General features: G+C 38.7%; 1 protein-coding gene, 1 long non-coding RNA gene and 1 pseudogene across 2 annotated transcripts in view; 2 read left to right on the forward strand and 1 right to left on the reverse strand.

The window, feature by feature from the left end:
• The window catches only part of LOC114577197 (uncharacterized), a 75,204-nt pseudogene extending 68,001 nt beyond the window's left edge, over window positions 1–7,203 (reverse strand).
• LOC107995294 (uncharacterized) lies at window positions 3,284–10,605 on the forward strand. The gene is made up of 3 exons (XR_001765514.3): window positions 3,284–5,915; window positions 6,675–6,829; window positions 6,891–10,605. It is a non-coding gene; the product is annotated as an uncharacterized LOC107995294 (long non-coding RNA).
• A 7,786-nt stretch (window positions 10,606–18,391) lies between these two features.
• Window positions 18,392–24,597, forward strand: part of LOC107995292 (uncharacterized) — a 61,172-nt gene continuing 54,966 nt past the window's right edge. Inside the window, exon 1 of the mRNA XM_017052696.2 lies at window positions 18,392–18,875. Within this exon, the coding sequence (XP_016908185.1) occupies window positions 18,761–18,875 (115 nt within the window). The 5' untranslated portion in view covers window positions 18,392–18,760. The remainder of the gene's footprint in view (window positions 18,876–24,597) is intronic.

Genomic DNA, 24,597 nt, shown 5'->3' on the forward strand with positions numbered 1-24,597 from the left:
TTTCTATAAGTGGTAGAATTGTTAAGAATATCTCGTTAAAAAAATCGTACTAACTGTTGTAAATATTTCGTCGCGGAATTAATAATAGAAAAAATCAAAAGACTTATCATAAAAGACTTCCAACATCCCATTGCGTGTTCTTAAATATTAACAATTACGTTTGCAAACATTGCAAAACACGATCTCATCACGGAATATTTACATTTTTAAGATCACCTCCAAGTTTCTTATCTAAACACTTCTGACATACGAATATCGGGCGTGCCGCCTCGCGATACATACACATAATAACTAAAATATCTTAAACAGTATACAAATATCTTATTATCTTCTCGCGGAAAATATATTAGAATAAGAAAATATACGTGCATATATTATTCCCTATCCCCCGGTTTGCATTCGGTGGCTTAATTATTGACACTCCGCGAATCGAATTAATTAGCTTAACTCGTTCCAAGAGAATGGCAAAGGAGGACGAGGAGGAGGATGAGGTAACCGCAAGAATCGTCTCTAAGATGTCACAATTTCCACGATAATGTTTATTCATGATCACGATTAGCCACTTACCACGCAGCCTATCGCTCCCTGCTCCGTACCTCGTGAATTTTCATGGGCCATTACTTTCTCGTTCTTGAGAATCGATCCGATCTTGATGCACGAATCCTCTCTCTCTCTCTCTCCATTTCGAGTCGGTGGAGAACGGCATAGAGCCGAAGATCCGCTCTACAAAAGAAAGGAAAAAAATATTCCGTTTCTCTTAACGTGATTATTGTTAATTCGAAGTTTGTAATATATCTTGAAAAATTTAAAATCAAAATATTATTCTTTTCAATCATCGATGCATTAGAAAACATGTTCAACCGAATTATTATTCCCCTCTCTCCATTTATTCGATCGAAACGATAAGCGACAAAGATCAAGATGGATAATTTCAGATGATTATTACCGGTATAAAATCATCTGGATGCAATACTGATACAATCAAAAATGATGTGTCTTTATTAGGAAGAGGGAGAGGAGGGCGTCCACGTGTTCGTTGGGTGACAGACGCAATTTGACCCATTAGCACAATCACATAACGCGGTTAACGGAACCGGCGGAGGCGCAGACCGGAAAACAGCGGCGCGATTCAGAATGCCGACGCGTGCCGCATCGCGCTCGCCTTGCCCTCTATGTCCATATACGCGACTGGTCGCGTTGCTCACCTTAGAGCACGCGCATGCGTGTGCACTCTGACGATGAGGAATTCCTCTGGATCGTTGCGCAACTACAATTCTTTTTCTCTTCGAAAAATTTCATTGGAAAAAAAAAATAAGACTCAATCCACGATGAACGTCCTCATATTAATTTTCAAAGATATCCATCATGGGACAGGAAGTGTCAAAACTTGTTCTTCGCGATGGATCATGATCCAGATCAAAACAATTCTTCCAAAAATCCTCACCCCGCCGATCGATGCGATCGTTTTATCGAGACGAAGAGCGGTTAGGCCGATCATAAGCCTAATCGTCGGTGGAGAGGAGCAGCAGGTAGCCGCGATGAGAAACGCGGCCATCACCGTGAGGCGAGCGTCGAGTGCAGGGAAGAAGAGCGTCGGACAGGTCCGGTTTGTCGAACGTGGGCGCGATGCCTTCCTCCCCACAATCATCTCCTCTCGCGCGTACCCTTGTCACCGGCTCTGCTCCCCCTTTCAAGGATTTCGGACGAAAGGTGCAACGCACCCTGAAAGCCAGGACGTTGTCCCTAGACGCCTACGTGGTTCCGTCTGGATCTCCCTCTCTCCCTCCTGCTCTCCTCCTCCCAGCCTCTCCTTATAGACCAAACCAGGAGGCGAGGACCAGGCGGTGAATTTCTAAGAAAGGCCGTGCAATTTTCGAGCGGTCTTGTTAGCCGACACGCGAAAATTTATCACCCTCGTCCTCGTTACAAACGGCTAACTATCTCTCGTGCTCCACGCGGCCGGATAGGGTATCATCATCAGCGCGTGATGAGCGGCGTGGATGTAATGAGCGGAATTACTTCGATGGAAAAGTTTCCTGTATCATTCGAGGAGATTGAGTCCGTACGTCTGGCGCTTCGGATCTAGAGAGAAAGAAGGAGGAGAAATTGGAGATATCGTTCTTTTGTGGCGATCGTGGCGAGGATAGATTTTTCTTTGATTTGGACAAGTCTCGGGTGTTAGAGGTAACATGTAGAGTAAGGATACAATTGAGAGATATTGTATGACGATTTGGGGACGAGTATGGGGTAAGAGTATGGATTTTTGGAGGATTTGGATAGTACGTAGTTGATAGAGGAATCTTTTGAAGTTGTTGGCAAGACTTATTTAATCTGATTTAGCCAATCCCTCCAGGAACGTGGTCGAGACAGGTCACGAAACGCGATTCGGTCGAAGGGTATTAATTCGGACTTGTTAACAGGCTTTCGCGTCAGCCACGTCGAATTGTCACGCCAAATAAGGTTGCTCACCCCGGCTCGTTCCCTTCCCAAAGAAACCGTACCCCGCTTCTATACATATTCTCGCTTAGATTTATCTTAATCGGCGAATCTAAGAAGCCGAAAACCAGTCCTCTCCGCTCGAAAAAGAGCCGAGATCGTTCGAGCGGATCAAATTGGGTGACAAGCGAGGAATTCGAGCGACAAAAAACCGAACATGTCGTCTTCGTAAGCGTCAAATGTGTATACGGAAAAAGAAACACAGAAGAAGAGCATTATTGAACGAGAAGAGGGCCAGTTTAGTTATCTAGAGATTTTTTTCTAATCCTCGTGACAAGATAGAATTAAGATGGATCGTCTGAGAAGGCTTCTTTGAACGGTGGACTTTTTGAAGATTGGATAAAGATGGATTTCTAATTTACGGTTTCTTCTGATTTTTTTTTTTTCAGATTGATGAAATTCTCAGAATAGATTAAAGAATGGATTTTTTTGCGTGTTTTGATACGTGATGGAATAAAATAATAATAAGTTAATATTTAAAATTGGAAAAAACAAGTGATTTAATCTCGAAATATAGAAACAGAATTTTCTTTTCCGATCTAAATTTTAAGAATTAACTGAAAGAACCAATTTTCGATTAACGATTATCGAAGCAATAAAATTTTAAAAATGAAAATTAAAAAATTAAAGAAATAAATAGAGTACAATTAAAAGAGTTATCCTCGAAAAAGTTTAACTATCCGATACTCCACAGCCTACAATCTGTCGAAAAACTTTACCAAGCGGTAATCGTTCCCAGATCTCTCTCCAAGCGAGGGTCTATCGTTAGAAGAAGAAAGATCAATAAAATACGCTTATTAGCGACAATTAGAGAAGAAAACAGGGTAGCCAACTGGTCTGATTGGACGGAGAACAATACGGCAGGGCGAAGTTTGCGCTTGTTCGGGTCACTGGTGCACAGGCGGACCGTTAGGAGTGGAACATTGTGCATAGCCACGGGCATAATCCTAACTTCCAAGAAACGATCGCTCATTGATCCTAGGCCTCCGCTATGGACGACGACATAGGTCACGTCCACATAACGGTTACTGACGAAGGACACGTGCCTCGAAACTCCACGGCTCAGGCTAATCAACTTGACACCAGCAGGAACTGCCATTGTGATCGAAACCGCCTGCTGCGCTTTTATCACGAACATACTCGTGTAATAGAGGAATTTTTGTCGTTTCTTCAGAGGCGTGAATAGAGCTTTGCGGATCCTTTTCCATGGGTATTGACTTTTTAATGGAGTTGTGCGACGAGTTTATATGTGAATTTCGATAGTGAAGTGTTTTTGGAGATACGAGATTTTAATATGTCTAAGAATTTATCTAAGAATTAACGCCACTACGATATTTCGGAATTTGTGTGGCTCGCTCTCGATGCTATCCGATCGAATGAATAAATTTTAATGTATAATCGTCTGTTATAACACGACGCAAAAACAGAGAAACTCGTTTTGTTTATACCGGAGAGTAATAAACTTGGAGAGTACTCACCTAGATAGAAGAATGTTTTCATCACGCTGTTTTTGTTGACATTCTTCTGTTCTAGTTCTACGTTTCACTTAATACGCTCTCGACACGGAACGAATTAACCATATTACAGAAGGATCGATTGTATTTCGATAATTTTAAATTCGATAAAGGCCGAAATAGCGCAATATTGAAGCAAAAAATCATCAAAGATATAATCGATTAACGATAAAAAAACGAAAATAAAAAGAAAGTTACTGCACAAAATTTAAGCCGCACTGATCCGTGTAATTCGATTAGAAATCAATATTTCTTTAAAAAAGAAAAAAAAAACACGATCCACGAGCGATACAAGATTATTTTCCTCGAAATATATTTTCACGCGTGATTAATATTTTACTAAGCAGATACACGTATCCAAGTTCACGGCATCCGTAGGATCTGGTATTCAAGCATGCGCGTAATGCAACGTTGATTTCTCGGCGAACGAGCGAAAAAGGAAGGCGATAAACGTCAACCGGCATGGGAACATCCTGTCCAAGATCGCCCAAGGGTCGATCGCGTTGGAAACCAACGTGATCCATGAAGTACGATCTATCAAGTTACAGTTAACTCACTGGCGGCCGACGTGTTATCAATCGATAACAGACGATAACATGGGCGAACGTAGCTGGGCAATTAACTAGTCAAGGCTATTGGCCAAGCCCTTGACGAATGAAAGGTATGTCAGAGATGATGATATTTTACGATCGAAAACATCGATAATCGTTGCTTGCTTTTGCTTATGGATACGGTGAATGGCGTAAGATTATTTTGATCATCGTAGAGGAACGGAATAGTATTAGAAATCTGTCATCAAATCTCAAATTAATATTGAAAAGTAAAGATAAATATGGAAATTAAATTGGGATATTCAATTTCAATATAGAATAACAACATAAATTACAAAATTAGAATCACGAGACTAGAAATTTTTCAAGGATGAATGTCTAACCTAAAGAATCAAAATTCAAAAAAAAATTTCTCAATTCTTCAAATTAATCGCGTTTTCATCTCTTAATCCTAATCTCAATTTTATACGTCAAAAATGATATAAAGTTGAACACATTAACGCAATCACTATCACCGAATTTAGCATAACGATGCAAAATCGACCGTTTAACCTCACAAATCTTCGCAAGTCGTCTTCTTCTGCGGACCACTCAAACGCACTTATCCAGACTATCCAAGTTTCTCTTGTATCTGGTTATGCTAATTACATCGTACACAATCGAGACGTATTCGCGTGTCACGTTAAACGTTAAAAAAGCCCCGTGTCCCATAAATAATAACTTTATCTCGTACAAATGGCGCCCGTTCGAGACGAGCTCTGTGATTCTCTCTACGCGCCCTCTATAATTCTCGACCGCGTGGGAATTTGAGTTTTCCCTCGATCCTTCTTTCCCTTCTCTACTGGAAAGAACTATGTCACGGGAGGAGGCCACGTTTGAACAGCCACAAATTCAACCGATCACCGTGGCGGGTACAACATTCCATCGAAGCAAAAACGCGTAAATTACGCGACGAACAGGGCGTCATTATTGGAACGAGCAGACCTGGCACACACTGCGCAGGACGGTTTCCCCCCTTGCCTCTATCCCTCCGCTACACTCTCATAAGTACATAAATTAGCCGTACGGCAGCCCGAGCAAAAAGCTACACGACGGAAGAGGTAACGGGCGACGTCTGAACGCGACACGCGAGTGAATCGCGGCCTGCACGTGGGAGAGCAGAAGCAAATAAAGTAACGAATAAAGAATAGAGTCTACTACTGTGTGCCAGTTGGACAAGCCGTGCAGCATCATTAGCCGCGACGTCCAGCTTCTGATTTCCTTCGTTCGCCTACCCGTCCCAAGGCGAAACCGAACCGACGAGATGCGCAGCCGACATTTTGTATGTTAACGCGGGAATACGATTTGCTCGAAGGTATGCACTTTGCTCGAGGTGAAGCGGTATTCGAGGTTATATTTTGTCGGTGTGTTTCTCGGTTTGGTAGAATAAGTCCCTGGAGATTTATATTTAGTGTATATCGTGTAATGTGTACCAAATATGCGTATATAGTGTCTCGCTTTGATGGATAAATCTATTATATGAAAATATTTCGTACGAAAAAGAAAGTTCGTACGAATACATGTCCTATCTGATTTTGATTTCGAATTATTTTATTATCGAGAGAATTTTGTTGAAAAAATATTTTCTATTATATTAAATTATTAGTATAATTAATTGTTATAAATCTCTATTGAGATAGAATCATTTTAACATAAAATTGAATTTTTATACAGGTTTAGATATTTTGTAAACTATGCATGGTTAAAAGGTTACTTTCGATTGACCTTTTTACCAAATGCATACACTTTCGCCGATCCCACGCATCCCGATTTCTCTTGACGCTTTGAACGTGTCCTTTAATGTTGTTTATAATTAGATGCTTCGAATTAGAATTTTTTTATCGAGCAACGTTCCTACGTGTTTCTTTTCGAGATCGATTTTATTTTCTAATAAAATCTATTATCATTTAATTAAATTATACAATTTTTATGATCTTCACTTGTTAGTTTAGTAGAACCATTCTCGATGAATTCGATAGTTTTACCTTCTACTAAAATCCTTATAAATACAATAACTTCCAATTTTTACAATCGAAACCATTCAAAATCGTAATCTTTTTTAAAATTTTAACAGAAAAAAAATAAAGATTATAAATTCCAACAATCCCATACCCGATCCACACGCAGAAAAGAAACATCGGAAGCGCAGGTCGTTGGCTCGGCGAATACGCAAGGGATCAACAAACAAAGTAGGGGGATAAGAAGGGGGTTACCAACGTGGCCAACCACGTATGTATGTATATATACGTACTTATATACCCGTGCACTTACACATATTCCCCATAAGCAGAGAGGGCAACGTGCAGCATCATTAGCCAGGACGTCGAGGACTCGCGATTTCCGTCTGCTCGTTTGTGGGACGAGACGTTCACGAAGGCAGGGAGGGGGGAAGGGCTGGCCGCCCTTATCTGGCAAGGGGGGGCCTCCGGTTCGTACCCGGTGAATGGTACCCGGTACTTTGTTCTCGGTTCCTGGTACAACCGGTGCTCCTCTCCTCGACAGATATTCGAACATTCGGGTTCGATGAACCCTGGTTCGAGGGGGCCTTCCCCCCCCATCCCTCTTTCTGTGGACATTGGAGCGGTGGCCAGGGCAGCGCCCATCTGCGAAACGACCGACACCGCCGTTATCCATCTGCCTTCGGGATTCCGCGATTCGTTAACATTCTTGCCGAATCGCTCCCTCCGACTGGGGGACAGGGGGCCGTCGGAACCGATGCCGTCGAAGAAGTTGAAGATCGTTCCGATTCGATGAAGTTGGGTGCGCGGTTTTTTGCGAGCTCCTGTTTCTTCCTTTGGAGAATGCGACGATTCTTGTCGTGATTGATTTTTTTCTTTTTTTTTTTTTTTTCTTTTTGGAAAATTGATAGGGTTCTAATTGGGAAGTTTATAAGAGAATGTAAATATCAGAGAAATTGGGTGAAGGGATAATTTAGTTATAATTTGTGGAGAATTATTTTTGGAGGAATTATTTATCTCTTGTTATAACCTAAATTTTGCGAAATTAAAAGATTTCTTAGAACGAGAGATTTGATATTTGAAGAATTCAGATAATTTAGATTGAGAAATTAAATCAGGATTAGGAATATGGATTCGAACGAAGTTATTTTTGAAAAATTTACAAATTGTATCTCAATTTCTTTGTTATTCAAAGATCTATCGTTTATTACGTACAACCGATGAAAAGCTTCAAATCCTCGAAGTCTTAATCGAAAACATTGAAGTTTCTCCCGCTCGTAAGAGAATAAACAACGAGTTATTGCTGGAAAGATTTATAGAGAGATGGTAAATCAACATGGCTAACGTTAGCACACACCAAGTACCACGTCAATTCTCTCCCTTTCTCTCTCCCTCTCTCTCTCTCTCTCCCCTTTCTATAAATCATTTCGATCAATCTAAATCATCTAGATAATTTGCCGCAGATTAATTTCAACGAGGATTATTACTTCGGTCAATTATCGATTCGTACATAAATGTCTTTCGCAAAGATAAATTTTAAACTCAACAAATATTTTATAAATAGCTTCAAGATAATTAACATGTAATATCACCAATTTCACCAGTTTCATTTTGATAGGATCACCATCTCGATATTTTATAGTTTTTCTATTTTTAAAAATCGTTTCGAGAAAAATACACATACATACACCATTGAAAACTCCTTTTAATGAAACTATATCAGATCATCGTTTCCTTTAATATCGTCAACACCTCTGCACGCGGTTCGAATAATATCGAAGAAGAAAAAAGAAAAACAAAATAATTCGAGTAAGGAATCTTGTGGAGAATGAAAGCTTTCACCCGGATATATCTCCGCCCGTAAACCACGAAGCGAGGACTGGCCTATTGGCAGATCAAAGCGGCACTTAGGGTTAATCGCGGAACGCTTTTTCGTGGCAACGATGTTCGCCGATAACTTCGATGCCATTGAATCGTGCGCACGGATCCGGCCATTAACCGGCCAACCGCGGGAGAAAACATACTTTAGACATTAACATTGCGGCCGTTTCGTAGCGAGCGGCGTTCCCTCCTAATGGCTTAAAGGACAATGAAAGGTCGAGGTGAAACTTTATCAATGGCGTGCCTTTGGAAGCTTCGAACGTAACACAGGTAAGGGGATTTACCCTTTGGGATGAAATCTAGGTTTCGCGAGAGTGAGCTTAAAATCTTCGCCTCATTGTAACATAATATAATTGAAAATGTATCCATACAACATTAGACAGTCAATTTATGGTATTTGATGTATTGTTAATCTTTCACACGAATTGAACAAAAATATTATAGTACGAGATTATATTTATGGAAAAAAGAAAAAGAATAATTATCCAAATCGCGATAAAACGGAGAATCGTGTATCAATTATGTAGATTCTATAAAATAATTCAAACTGTTTCAACTATCATTTATACGATATTTTCGTGAATTTATCGTGCAAGATATTAGTTGGATAACGCGTCGAATAAAATCGGATCGTAGATCGATTCAGAGGTTGGACAGGGTGCGTGTTCGTCGAGGATGTTATTCGAGGGGCGTTCCATTCTCTCTGGAAATAGCGTATCCATGTTGCGTAAGTTATCGTCGAGGAGAGAGACTAGCGTGTATATTATTTATTTCAAGGAATTTCGCGGATTTAGTACATTTCTTTATTTACATTGAAAAATCAAATAATTTTTATACGACGAGGTACCTATAGAAATTAATTCGATTAAAGCGGAGTAAAATTGGAGCAAGGAAGTATGAAAGTAATCCTAAGTTACGTAGTAATTAATCGTCCCGTTTCTACTTGCCAGATATCGCGGAGCTATTGAGCGGTGTAATAATTAATTGGCTTAATCGATTAAAATTTATCGAAAATTTTTCCCCCCAATCGAATTTCTTCGAGAGATCGGATCGAAGAAGAGACGAAAATCGGTCAAAATCGCGACGAGACGTCATTCATTCGCACAACGCCCAGCTCGTAAATCTAATAACGCTCGCGGGGGAAAAATCGGCGTTGGTTAGAATTTTGTATGGGCGTGTCACGGCCGTAAACCTTTAAAATACGATGTTCCCCCGGTGGACACGTTAATTGCTACGTAGAATCGGGCGGATGAAAGCCGGCCCGGTTTGATAAATTGCGTTGTTAAGCCATTCGTGTACAGGCGTTATCCACGCGATACCGTGTCTATGATCAAGCGTGTGTTGCTCACCTGGTCTCTGATCTTTCGGCTCTGATAAATCGGCCGCCGAAGGACTCTCCCTCTCTCTCTCTCTCTCTCTCTATCCAGAAGGAAGAGGTCCATCCGCGACCTCGAGAAGTCGCCTCCTCGCCCTCCTCGCCATATACCCCTGCGCGCTCTCCGCTTACCTTCTTAACAGAGGTGGTGTTCGCGCACGCTGCGATCGCCTACTCTGCCTTCTTCCCTCCTCTCCCCACTCCTCCGTCCGCCCATCCCCTCCACGACCGCCATACTCTTCCGCGAGGGAGGGGAAGGGAGGGGGGGCGAATCGTGCGCTCGGCCCGATCGAGGATTCCTTGGGGATACCGAGGGCTCCGTGGCCGAGAGCATTGGCGGGTATGGCGGGCAGATAGGCATGCGTTGAATGCATAACATTTTTATCTGATCGGAAGGAAACGTGCACACACGCCGGCGAAATGCGAACGACCGGGCGAACGACAGCCGAACGAAACCTGGAAGTGAAAATTCAACGAAGGGGTAAGGGGATGTTTGTGAAGGAGGTGGTGGTGATCGTTGTGCGAAATTGTCAAAGATAATTTGCGGCGAGTGTTGGATAAAAGATTTGGTCTTCGAATATTTTCAAGATGGTTTGATATTATTGGATAATTTTGGAGCAAATTTTTGGAAGAGTAATTATTATTATATTGATAAGAGAAAAATGGAGATAAATCTTTGAGAGTGATACTCTTAATTCTAATGCGTTTAATGTAATATATGGGATAATAATAAGGGATAGACATATAGACGTGTTCAATAAACTATAATAATTGGGTTTCTACTCGACAAACTGAACTTTCATTTCAAACTGTCTGAAATCAATTATAATTAACCCGCAACAATAAAATTTATTTGCCATCTCAAATTTATCTCCCTTATCCGCGATCCTTTATTACCATCGTCCCGAAGAGATCGAATCTCTAATTACTTTCATTATCTGGTAATTGATACGAGAAATATAACAGGTTGTAATTAAAACTCGTATCTTATACGAGCAATTTTCACTTTTACGTAGCGATTCCTATTTTACCGATCGGTTGAAAGCGTACCGTAGGAACGAAGAAAAAAATCTGGCTGGCCATTCAACCGTGTTCGGTGTAAAACGTCATCGACGACGCAATCGAGTTTTATCCATTCGATTTTCTCCTCGACGATTGTTAAAACGGCGGCCGGCGTGATTCAACTCTCGAGAATTAAATTCTTTCCGCGACGCGGTAAAATTCAAAGCGTCACGCTCCAACGAGAAAAGTCGCAACAGTGAATTTTCACTCGAAATCGGCCACTTTCACTTCAGAGAGCACGACTTTCGTTCCAGAAAAATGATTGTTTTCTTTTTTGCAAAAAAATACAAACAAATACATAATGAAAAATTTACTTCTATCAGAATCGTGGTGTAAATTTTATTTATATCACAATTCTTCGAGAAAGAAAACGAGAAATTAGAATTATTGCGATGGAAATTTTATTTTTACGTTAAATCACGCAGAATTATATTAAATTTGCGCGAGAACGCAATTTCTATTTTTATCTCATCGTATCATTGGATCTCAGGGGGTTCTGTTTCGAACGAAATATTAACTCGATAATTTCTTTTCTACGAGGGGTGGGGATGTTCTGGGTCTGTCTACATCTGTTTGCGCTCGTTGGATCGCGGATCGAAGATGAAACGGTCGAGCAGCAATGCTGTCAGGTACGATCATACGGGCGAGTAGAGAGTTAATAAAGATGTTATTGAAGATTCGTGAATGATACCGTCGGTTGGAATTCCGTTGCAACTTGGCGATGATAATCTAATCCGATGGGGATCGAAAGGAATGGCCGATTTTATCCGATTATCGTGGAATTTCTTTTTCGATAATGATAATAATAATAATCTTTTCTCAGAACTCACGCTTCGGTGGAATATTTTTCGAAATTCTATTCTGTAAGAAATTATTCCCAGCGTACGAACAATTGTTAGCTAAGTAGATCACTTTCCTGATGCTTCGTGTTTTCCCAGCATTTGATTCTCGCGTTACAACATTGCACCGATTGCTATCAAACGAGATAAAAATTTGAGAATTGTTCAATTAGAGAGAATTTCTTTCTTCTATTTCTTGGAGAATTTTTTTTCTTTTTAATCGAACTTGGCGTTTCGATTTCTTTTGAATAAATTATTCGATTAATTTATCTCTAGTGAAATCTTTTAGTCGATCTTCAATTGATCGGATCAGAATAAATTGCTTATAAGTTGAAAGAATGGGAGCAAGAAAAAGAAAACACAAAAAACGGAATCTGTTAATTTAAGATTCTTATTAATATTCGAATATAAAATGCATTAATTTATTATGTAAATTTAACGCCAACATTTAAGCACGAAATTAAATTAGAAGGAAGGTTAGAGTGGCCACAAATCATTGCTAATACTCGTTTTCTCTATAAATCAATTTTTTTCCTACGCCCACTTTCCACACCGTAGAAGATTTAGTAGAATAACTTTAATATGCGGAATATGTTGCTGCAGAGAGCTGGTTGCTGAATCGGCTGCAACGAGCATTGTACGTTTATTCTACATTACAATACATTGTTGGTTTACAACACGGAAATCAAAAAGTGAATGAATAGAAATGCGGAAATACAGTACGCGTTTTGATCAAAATTTACGAGCTGATAATGTTCAAATATCGATCTAAAAATTTAAATTTATACCCATTTTTTACATTCGTTTTTTTGGTAATTTTCCAATAATAAAATTCAAATTTTAAAAAATTTAAAACATCCGATCGTTTTATCGTGTCAGATAAACAAAGAATTTTGGATACTAATTTTTTCAATTGTACGAAAGGATTTTAATTTTTAAATTATTTCATAAAAAATATTAACTAAAAAATTTATAATTATAATCGTATTAATGAATAATAATAAAAAATAAACAATAAACAATAAACAACCTCCAGACTATCTCTCCGCGATAATAAAACTCAAAACTTAATTTAAAAATTCTTCGACAGATGTATTAAAAAAATTTGTAAAAATTTCGCATCATACACCCAATTTATTCTTTTCTACAAAATAAAATTCTTTCCTTTACCACAGAAATATTATTCGTTCGCTTTATATATACACTTTATATATTTATATTCGAAAGACGATACGAAATATTTACAATTCGATCGTACGCACATATATACGCGTATATTTACATTCGAAAGACGAACAGACGATACGAAATATTTACAATTCGATTATTACTCGAGAAACCTTCTCCCAGTACGGACGCGAATAATTCCAATGCCGGTTAACAAGCGGTGAACTCGATTATTACTAATCAAAAGGAAGCTCTCCCTCGAAGAGCGAAGAGAAGATTCGACTTTTAACCGCGGAAGGCCCCGCTCAAGCTGTCTCGATCGATAAACGTACCGTAAAAACGGCCGTTGCACCGTTAAAGAAGGGGAGGGGGGTCCACCGGGTTAAATCGATGTGTGTGTGTGTGTGTGTGTGTGGGACATCGAGCGCAACGTCGCTAACGACCCGATAAAGCCACGTTGATGAAGACCGCGGCCGTCGATCGTCGACGTGTAATGAAGCGTAATTGAGCCCCGGCAAACGTAGACGTAGAACCAAGCGTTTGGGTCAACCGTGGTCGATATTGACCGATACGTCCGGATTCCGTGAGAACGAGGGAATCGTATAAATTTGAAACGGGAGAAGGAGAGACGAAAAGGATGTGAAAATAATAATTGAAAATGACTTTGGACAAAAATTTATCAAATCGTGTAAACAGTGTCTACTAGAATCTCTGAAATATAAAGTTAAGAAATAGAATTAAATAACGAATGGAATATTCTTAAAAAAAAAAATTGCAATTCCTTTGAGATAACGAATCATCGGCAGCGAGGAATGTTTGGGGGAAAGAGAGGATTAAAGAAAGAGGCGGGTAAAATATCGTGGTAAATTTCTAAGTAAAACGGAAACCCAACAAGGATTAATGGAAACCAATGGAGGCTTGAACAGTAATCTGATAATACACGATGCTGTAATTTTGTAAAGAAGTGTTATTTTATTTATAAAAATGAAGTATTTGAAAAATTCCATACAAAAAGAATAAAAGAAAATGTTGCTTGGTTAACAAATGTATCGCGGGTCAAATGGATCGGCTACTTGTTAATGTAACAGCGACTTAATCATAATTAAACGAAAAGTTTCCGGTTATGGGTTTCTCTGTCCCTCTCGCGGACACCCCTGTTTAATATACGACGTATATATTCGTCGTTAATTTCTGCGACAGTAACTAATAGGCACGGCCGAGCACTGGCCGTGTACTCTATCGAGCACTCGGCGTGAAATCGTGCGGAAAAATACCGTGTTTCTTCGAGCGAGATTTACCGATAATCTTCATGAAACGCTGGTTTCAGCTGCGAATTTTACATTAAAAAAATATATTATATATATAATCGATTCCTTCATTAAAAAAAAAAAAACTAACTTGCACTTACACAGTGCAGTTTATTTTATAATAATGCGATTGTGGCAATTTAATTTTGATGGGATTAGTCAGCTGTAATTGCTGACTATATAGTTACAGATTAGTTGTTAATCAACGTGTATGCACGTACAGGCACGTATACATAAACTGGATAACACGTGTATTTTGTATATCATATTACGTTAAGTATTACAAAACATGTGTAATGTAATTGCGTGAAAATTAACATTAATTTTATCATAATACTCATTCATGGATCATTGAAAGAATATGCATAAGAATATCTATATAAATACAGATGCGTTGAGATGTACGTGAATGTACAAGACACTTATAGAAGATTGTAAAATCATAAATTGATTTCTGCAATCTTCAAAGAATAACAATTATTGTTGGAATACTACTTAAATTGGAAATTGTAAGAACTAATAAAAGTATTGTAATTTTTTATTAAAATAAATAAATTTTAAGCAAGCAACTGTATATATAGAAGTTTATAAAGGCGAGAGCAAAGAAAAAGAAAAATGATCAATACTAATCGATCTTCCACGTCTATCCTTAAGAATTTTACGTATATCCATTTTAATCGTCGATTTCCATTAGGATTTCGCACACGATGGATGGATACACCGATATCGGATTTCGCGTAATGGGATCTGAGCGTAGAAAGAAAACGCGCGTTTCCCAAGATCGAACGACGACAGGTAAAAAAAAAAAGAAAAAAAAGAAAAAAAAACGAATGGAGGACGACGGCTACGAAACGACAATGCGAAATTACGCGATCGATCCGGTAAAGGAGAGCCACGAGCAGGCTTATTACGAGAATCGTTGCTCGATAAATCGGTTAGAAAGTGGAACGGTGAGCCCCGGCCCGGCAAGATTTCCACTTTCGTGGAAGCTCGGTGGTGGGGGCCGATTTGAAAAAGGAAAGGTCGACCACTTCTTTCGAGAATGCTAGTCTCCCGAGGAATTTGGACCGCCGCAGCCGCCTGTGGAAATTCGGGACGGCCACGATGGAAATCGCAGAGGGGTGCTCGTGGAAAATGTCCACTTTCCTTTTACGGCCAATCCTTCAATGAAATTTGCGAACTCCGCGCAAATTCTACTTGCACGATTATCGATCAGTTTCTCGTCAATTTCATTGAAATAAATTAAGCGTATTTACTTTGGTCGTAAACGTAATGAATTGATGAAGATATCGAAGGATACGTCACTAAACAGAAATATTAAAAATTGGAAAAATTTTGGAATATTGGATATCATATATATCATATATATCATATATATCGATTTTAGATCACTTAGTTATCCTTTATTCCAGTGATACATCTTTATTTACCATTAACATGAGAACAGCAAACATTCTCCACGACACACGGGTTTAAAGCGGCAAACTGTACTCAATAAACATGGAATATATATAGAAGTCGTAAACGTAGGCCACGATAGAGTTGCCCTGGTCTCGTGAATAGCGACGCCTCTACTGAAATTATCGTTACTAGTCGGCTACGTCGCGGAATAATTAGCGTGCACGCATACATAAAGAGATGAGTCGTGTCCGGGGCACGGTTAAAACGATTATGCGGCAATTAAGGTTAATTGACTCGTTTGTATGTGAGATCTGTGGAATGGGCTGAGTTTATCGGTCCACCAGCTATCCCTAGGATAAATTATGCTGAACCCATTTTTAAGCGATTTCCAAGTTAAATGATTCGTGAGCTTTTTGGAAAATTAACGTAGTTTTGAGATGATCGTAATGGAATTTTTATGTTGCGAGAAAAAATTGGAAATAATTGGAAAAGATGATTGATCGTAAAATAAATGTTGTTTAAAAAGCCTTAATTCAATTTTAATAAATTTTTGATGGAATAATTTTAATGAAAATTTCAAAAATTAAATTTCTCTTTTCAATTTTCACGAGAAACTATATTTTCGCCATGTATTATTATAATTTGATGCAATCTCTAAGAACAGAAATAGCCAAGTTCATTATAAGTTGAAAAGAGACCATTAATTGTTCAGTTACATTGCATATAAGAGGATAAAAATCATGCCATAGTTGCGGAGTTATTACTATTAAATCAAAAATTGCAATGACAAAAAAAAACCGTAACTAATTACATCCTTGACCTGAAGTTGTAAAGAATCGTTTCCCTTTTCTTTCCCTTGAGTCTACCCTCATCGTATTTCTTGTTTCTCTTGTTGCATCATCTACGCGGGATGAGTCGCTTGATAATAGAATTGTAAGGTATTGGATTGGCAAAATTAAGACGCCAAAGAAAGGGATACTTTATCTAAGATTATAATCCTCTGCGTAATTAATGATCTTTTGTATGTGATGAAATATCAGGTATGTATAAAGCAGCAAGTCATTTTATGGATAAACAAGCTTTAATTTTCTCCGACCGTGGATTATAATAATAAATTCTGGCAAAACTGACTCAGAAGTCGTGGATTTTGATGAATAAAAGGATTTTAATACGAATCATTGAATTTAGTTAATAATTAACCAACTGGGCGAAAATATGCTAGATAATGATCAAAATTCAATTCCTTCCGTTTAATAAAAAGAAAATTTAAACGGAAATCTATCTATTCGATAATATTTTCTAATTTCTTAATCTTGATAAAAAAAATGCAAAGAAAATTAAAAATTTATAATGGTGACAAAACTTTTAAACTTGAAACTTTAATTAAAATTAGAATAATGATGTCTACATAAGAATATAATAATAGAGAAAGAGAGAGAAAATACGAATCCTAACCTCATCATAAACATAAATATAGCGTGCAGTTACACAATAATGCAAAAATCGAAATAACGTGTGCAAAGAGTTTAATAAGTATATCTGCGTGTTCGGTATATGAGACAACAAAATTTCATTGTACGACCAAGTCCCACGCCCAACAAGAACGCCAGGTTGCGTGTAATTGAAAAAGTTAATTGCCAGTTCACCGAGAAGGGACGTAAACTTCGCCCAAGTGCGATATTTAATATTTTCTCGATGGTTGAGCTGAAACGTGCTCGTTCGTAACTTCGAAACATTTGTGCTGCGAGATTTTTGCCTTAGTCATGGTGGAGAAAAGGATATTAACGAATTGCATTGGGTAAAAATATTTAATTGTTTATTAAAGGTGTCTGCAAAAATGTAGAAAACGAACCTGACGGTGTTGTTAAGGAGAAGATTGGTTATGGTATCTTATATTATACGATACGTAAAGAAAAGGTAATGAAACATGTCATATAAGAAGATTAATGAATGAATTTGTGTAAAAAAAAGAAGCAACTTGGCTATTACACCATGTGTTTGAAATTTTTTTAAAAATTTTAAGAATTTGATTGATTCAAAAAATCTAAATTGTGTATATTTTAGATGTGTAGATAAATTCAATTTCACGAAATATCTATCATGTAATCATGAAAATTTTTGCAAATTTTTGCTTTCTTTTTACATTTTTAAGGTTATATATTCATATATTAATAATGATTGATATTGAATAATTTCAAATTAAACGATTTATAATTGCAACAATTTTCATGATTCTTTGATAATGAATATATCTGTAGCAAAATTCTTAGAAAGAATCTATAATTTATCTAATCAAAGATATTAATATGTATTTTTGCAACAAACCTCAATCTTAGTTATCCACAATTGTAACAATTGTAACTTCATAAACAACAAGATATTTTTGTAATTGTTGATAAAGGGATGAATAGCACTTAAAAAAAGTTTCCGTTTTCCCTCGTTGATTTGGCATCTTCTTGTTCGTAACGAATCGTTGAAAGAATTTCACTTTATTTCACATCGTATGCGAATAAGGTTAGATCAGAAGTCGATTAATCCGGCACGATCGAAAAAAATTAAATTTTCTTAGAAACGGTACGTTCAACACGATCCCGAAACGCTACAATAAACGAACAAAACGATTGTGTAGCGTATAAATTATTTAAGAAACTTTATCGCGAGATCACGTAATGGCGGATCATAAATAATACGCGCGAAAATACGGGCGTAGCCATAAAAATTGCGCATGCGCCCGTGCCATGATTGCGCGCGCAACCGGAATCTATTCCTTTTGCCTAATCGCGCATGCTCGTTTATCATTTACTAGTATGCCATATAAAACAAATATGGCTTGTCACGTTCCTTTAACCGCGTGATTCGTTCATCATGGATTCGCTGTCGTTTCTACGTACAACGTTCGTTCGAATACACTGACCGGTTCGACACGCCGATGCGCATCGAGGATACACGAATCAACGATTTACTTTAATTAATTTCGATCGATCTAGTGAGACGAACAGTTCGCTTATCGTTCAATGGCCCTTGCGTCTTTCCTGATTCTGCTTTGTGTTACATTTGTTGTGATTGACATTGCGATGTGAGTGGAAACGGTTGAATGATAGCATTATCAGTGGTGAATTACAGTATCTCTTAAAGATTTATTTGTCAAATAAGTCTTGTAGTATGTGTGTATGTGTGGTACTTCTGCATATCATGTTTGTCACGTCCAACGGAAAAACTCCATATTGGAAAAATTTCAAATCCTCGTGATTCCATCTAAACTTCATCTCAATTTCTACAAAATTGGTAAGATACGTACTTTTATAATTCAAATGATTTTCTTGTAATTCAATGATTAATTTTCAAGTAAAAAATCTTTTTAATAATCAATAATATCGATAGTTTTCGAAATTGATATATATATATATATATACACACAGACACACATATATTTGATAATCTTGAATGCATCAATAATTTTCATTGAATTAAAATAAAATCATGAATATAATTATTCATCTCCGATCATTTTCGATTTATTAGTTTTTCAATAAGAAATCGCGCGAATATATCGAAACAAAAAGAACGTAAAATCTTGACTCGTGCGTGTGAATATTTTAAATGTTCTGTCTCGTCCATCAAAAGGCTATTTGTTACGTAATTAAACACTTAATATCTATGCTCACGACGATGCATATAAATACTTATTTATTGCGAATTTTATTTTTTCATTCGATATTATTCGAAATTACGTAAATTTAGTAGTATTCGTCAATCTCGCTTGTAAACAGGATGTTTAAGCAACCTATCAAGTGAATTCTCTCCGTTTATAACTAAAAAGGCAGCGACTGTGCAGCTATTTTAGGAGTTCTAATTACGAGGACGCGGATGATTACTGTAATCGAGTTTGCGGCGAATTTATTCAGAGGCAGCGGACCTTTTCAGTGAACCTCGAGCCCTTTTTCTTCGTGGACAGGGCATTTAACCGAGGGCGGGACGGGGTAATTTGTCTTTTATGATGAATAGTGGCGAAACGAGGTTCGTACGTTTATGAGGGGCTACCGGTTGAAATTGCAAATGCTGGTGAAATTAGCATCATTTGTTCGGCGAAATTAATGTCGTTCATTCGCCGGCCACTCGTTTACATTCCATTTTATCTTGGAATTAATAGGAATGTTCATTAGTGGTCTACCATTTTTAATCTTTCTCCTCCCTTTTGGATAAGAAATGCCGCGAAACCGCATTCGAATGGCGGATAATCGTAATTTAGCAATTCTCGTATCGTGCAAGAATTTTATAACGGTCGTCAGCGAAATTTAAAGAAGGGATTGAACGATTTGTAGAGGAATTCCCCCGGAGATGCAATGCTGCTAGATAAGATTCGAAACAAGATAATCGACAATTTTCATCCTTTCGATCGAAGATCTTGTAGGAATCACTCGTTTAATTTCTTAATATAGAGCAAACTAATATTTTAAAAGATGTTAAGAGATATTTTATGCGTGTTTCAAGATAAAAGTTAATTCTCTACTTAATTCAAGAATCTTAGTATTTTTAGCATTTTAATCATTTTTAGCATTACCTTTATATTTTTTTCCAAGTACCACTATCGATTTCTTTACGAATTAGTCTACATTCTAGCATTCTTTCATTATTTAAAAAAAAAAAAAAAAAATCATTCGCTTCCAACATCATGGAGAAAATAAATTTTCACTCATTCGCTATTAACGAAAACAATTCAAGCGATCGTGTTACGTAGTTAAACCGTGCACAATTTATATACAATCCAGAGGCATAAATATCTTCCGTTACTCCAAGAAGCGAGGACAATAAGCAACAACTCACTTACCCAATATAGTAACATAGCGCTAGCAAAGTGAACGCTCTAAGGTAACGCTCCCAGCTTGCTCGAATCGAGACAAAAGCCTTGTCAGGACGTTCGAAGGACGAGTAGGTGCCAGGATCGAGGGTATAAATTCAGTTCGGTATCGTGGTGGCGGTGCATAGGCCGCGCAGCCCCGCTTCTATCTCGCCTCGACACCCTCTCTCTCTCTCTCTTTTTCTCCCCTCCGGTGTGTGCCCGGGCTGCGTGGCGATAGCCGTGGCATACCAGCCAGATACAGGCCGGTAGACTACAACGCTGCAACTATCAATAAGTTTGTATCTGACAAGAGAGGGAATCGGAAAGGGCCTTACATCAGCGAACCCCATAAAGCCACCCACGGCGAACAATATTTTAGTACGGTAGCAATGCGCGAAACCGGCTCCAACTTCAACTGGACTGCTACGCGATCGGCCCAACCATCCTGCTCTACCGATCGAGCCACGAGCAATGGCCGGCCACCTTCAATTATCAGATTGAGTAGCCGGGGCGAGTTATAATCCAATAAATAGGGATATTCTCAAATATTTTAGCGGCCTCGGTTTAAATGTGTTCGCGATGAAAAATTCTGACTCGAATCGTACCGGGGAAATTAATAATATCAATATCTTTTCGAAGGATTGATTGGAAATAACGTCTCGGATCTTGAAAAGTGTTCTGTAAATATATCGAAGCTTCGTATTATCGAAAAATTGGTGCAATGTATAATATACGGCGTGTTGGTTATCCAAATTTTTAAAAGAGCGAACGCCTATTCGTTTCTCGAACGCCAATAAAGAATCGGTTGGAAAAAAAGCTTATAATTCCTTCAACACCTACCTCTGGAACGAGACGCGTACGTTGGCGAGTAAATCACCGTTTACGACGTAAAAGTTTCAGAAATGTTTTATACGACAATAAAAACTGTCCGCGATCGGCCAAGACCGCTCTATTAAAACGTCGCTTTAAGAAACGGCGGGAAAAACGTGGAATTCCATTAACACCCACTTCGAAACGACAAGTCTGGAGGCTACTAAAATAGTCTAGAGGGGAAAAAAATTTTTCCGCGAACGGCAACAGGCGAGTCCAGATCTTATCTGTCAAAGTTACAGCCGAACGCCCAAGTGCTTCATTCCACGCGATCGAACGAAAACCCACGGAACGGTAGTTTGACAAGGATATCACAATGGCCGCGGCGATTTGTCGGTACACTATCGGACACTGACACGCCTAAGAGCAGAAAATCACGAAAAGGCGCGAGATCTCGTTGTGTCGCACCAGCTGACTTGTCGCCCGTTGCCTCGTGTGGACACAATTGCCCAAGATAGCGACTCGAGTATAGACTCGAGTGAATCGAAGTATGCCCTCTCGTACAATACCTACGCGTTTACTTGGCAATGAGTTAGCGGGCATGTCGACCTAACCTCTATCGCGCGTACGTGAGAATAGGTTAGTTTCGTCGCGAAGATAAAGAGGGAGCTCTGGTGGAACATTTGTTAAGTGATCACGAATTTGAACGTTCATTGGCTACGAGCTATCCCCACTATTTCCACGGGATATGGATATATATATATATAATGTGGTATGTAATTTGGAATATTTTTGATCGATTCGTGAAGACATAAAAGCGTATACATAAATTGATTGATTTTCGAAAACATTCGTTTAGAAATTGTCAAAAAAAAAAAAGAAAGGAATAGTATACGTTTCTGATTTTAAATCTTTATTCCTCGTCCATTGGCGTTTCAAAGTGTGCAAAAATGAAATTTTTCAAAGTGAAACGTTAACGTTCCTCCGTTCATAAAATCCAAGCAAAACGAATGTTCAAACGCAGTTTCAACAAACAAAAGTGTTCGACAAATACATAAAGAACGAGAACAAACAGCACTCGGAGAAAAGTTGCCCTATTCTCTCTCTGGAAATACCTCATACTGCAAGCGTTGCACAACTCTCTCTCCCTTTTTCTCTCATTCGCTCACTCGCTCTCCACCTTTAATTTGCTGGAGAGGATTTTTCGAATCGGCTTATACACGGCAATGGTTAGCCGGGTTGATTGCACGTACAGTGCACATTGATCTCGTCCAAAGTCGACAAATCACGGCTGCATTGTGCGAGATCGAGCTCGAGAACTACCGTCTAACTACCAGATCGTATCCGGAGCTCAGCTTTCGAAGGGACAGAAGGGGGGCTTTAGGTCGGTCCCCTTAGGAATGTTCTTAACGAGTGTTCACCACGAGTCGATCTAAGGATCTGCTCCTGGATCCTCCGAGACTATCGTGCCGCAATTCGATCGCGGAATCACGAATGGATTAACGTGATTCAATTCGACAAATAGTGGTAGCCTTTACAGAATCGTTAAGCCGCAACTAGTGATGGGATCAAGCGTATCGTAGGTTCGTACATTGAGATTCGAATTCGAAATTTTAAAATTAATTAAAATTAACTCATTTAAAATTCAGTTTCCATAAGTTTCTTTGCGTTCGATGGGTAATAGATAAATTTTGCACGTATTGAATTTATTCCTGTCGCAAATTGCGACTCATCTTAGATAGAAATCTTGGATGTCAAGGTCTCTTGTAACAATTGGATATTAAAAAAATTCGTACAAAAACGAAGAAAAATATTTGAAAATTAATTTATGAATAAAAAATCCTTTGGAAATTAATTAGTAACGCTATCTTAGAGAGGAAATTGAAACCAGCGCTCAACGTTTAAAAGGAAAAAAGGAAAAAAAAAATCCATCATTCCCTCCTACTCGAACTACAAAATTACGCTTCAAGAAGAACTTCATCCTCAACTTCATGCAAACGAACGACATCGCTTTACAATTTTCAACCTACGCTCAAGAAGAATACACCAAGGAGGGACACGTTGCACAAACTCCTACACATTAGAATCATAATAAGCTAGACATCTAACCTAACCTGTTCAAGATATCCACTTCGTACCTTTATCTCCATAAAACAAATCTCCATAAATACGATAACCTCGAACCGTGCAAACCGTGTACAAATATAAAATAATTTTTTTTTATTCATTCAAAGGAAATAATATCGACTCGCCTCGATCTCCCGCGTGTTATTCCTTACCATCAAGCACGAAGTCTAACAATTATTTCTCCTCGCCCGGTTAGACATGAATTCAACCAAAAAAAAGAAAAAAACAATAAAATTTCACTCGCGCAATTCCCAGAAAAACGACAGTCTGGACAAATCGCGCGGGTATCGCCCCGGTTCAACGGCCAACGAAAGGATCGAAAGGTCGAGAAACTTCATAGCAGTCGTCCACCAGTGGAGAGCGTACGTGTGCAGCCACCAACTAACTGGGACCACCGAGGCAAGTTCAGGTTAGGCGATGCGAGATGAGGCGAGGCGAGGTGAGACACGACGCTGTTCAGACTTCAAAGTATCCCCTTGCTTGGACCCCGTGGTTCGATGACCTTACGGTTTCAAGGTCGGCCGAGACTCATCTGAATACGTCGGTCCGCGACGAATCCGAGCGGAAAAAAAGAAGAAGGGGGGAGGAAGGAACAGACAGATTGACTGGCCAAACGATAACGACCCGTTGGAAGATTATGAATGAGAGAGAGTTGTGCGTCTGGTTGTTCTTCTGGTAGGATGGAAAAAGGAAAAAAAGTTTGTTAGCTTGGACGAGAAGGAGATTATGTATTAACCGTTTCGTTTTTCTCTCCCCCCCCCCCTTCCTGTTTGTTGGACAATGACGTTGATTCCGAATGGTGTTTCTTGCGCGCGTCCGGGGATAAAGGAACGAGAAGAGGAAGCTCGAGGATATGGAGGATATTCTTTCTTTCTTCTTCCTTTTTTCCCCTGTTTTGGTATTAACACGGCGGATTAGATGGATTTTATTCGCTTCGTTCCGGCAGTTTTTGCGAAATTACGGCGAGGAGGAGGTGGTAATTCAACTATTTCACACGTGGAGAGAAGGTATTTTGATAAAATTGCTTCGGATTGAAATTTAATTCACGGATCGTTGCGCGTAGCTAAACGCTTCCATTGATGAAAACTCTGGACTCGATCCATGGAATCAATCGATGCAACGGGAAAGCTTCGCGACTATTCCATTTTTCTTGTCTGCTTGTTCCATGTTCGAGGGTAAAAAAAAAAGACAATCGGCCAATCGTTGCAACTTTCGAGATCGTATCGTAAA

The sequence above is a fragment of the Apis cerana genome, linkage group LG8, assembly GCF_029169275.1.
Source record: "Apis cerana isolate GH-2021 linkage group LG8, AcerK_1.0, whole genome shotgun sequence".
Taxonomy (NCBI): Eukaryota; Metazoa; Arthropoda; class Insecta; order Hymenoptera; family Apidae; genus Apis; species Apis cerana.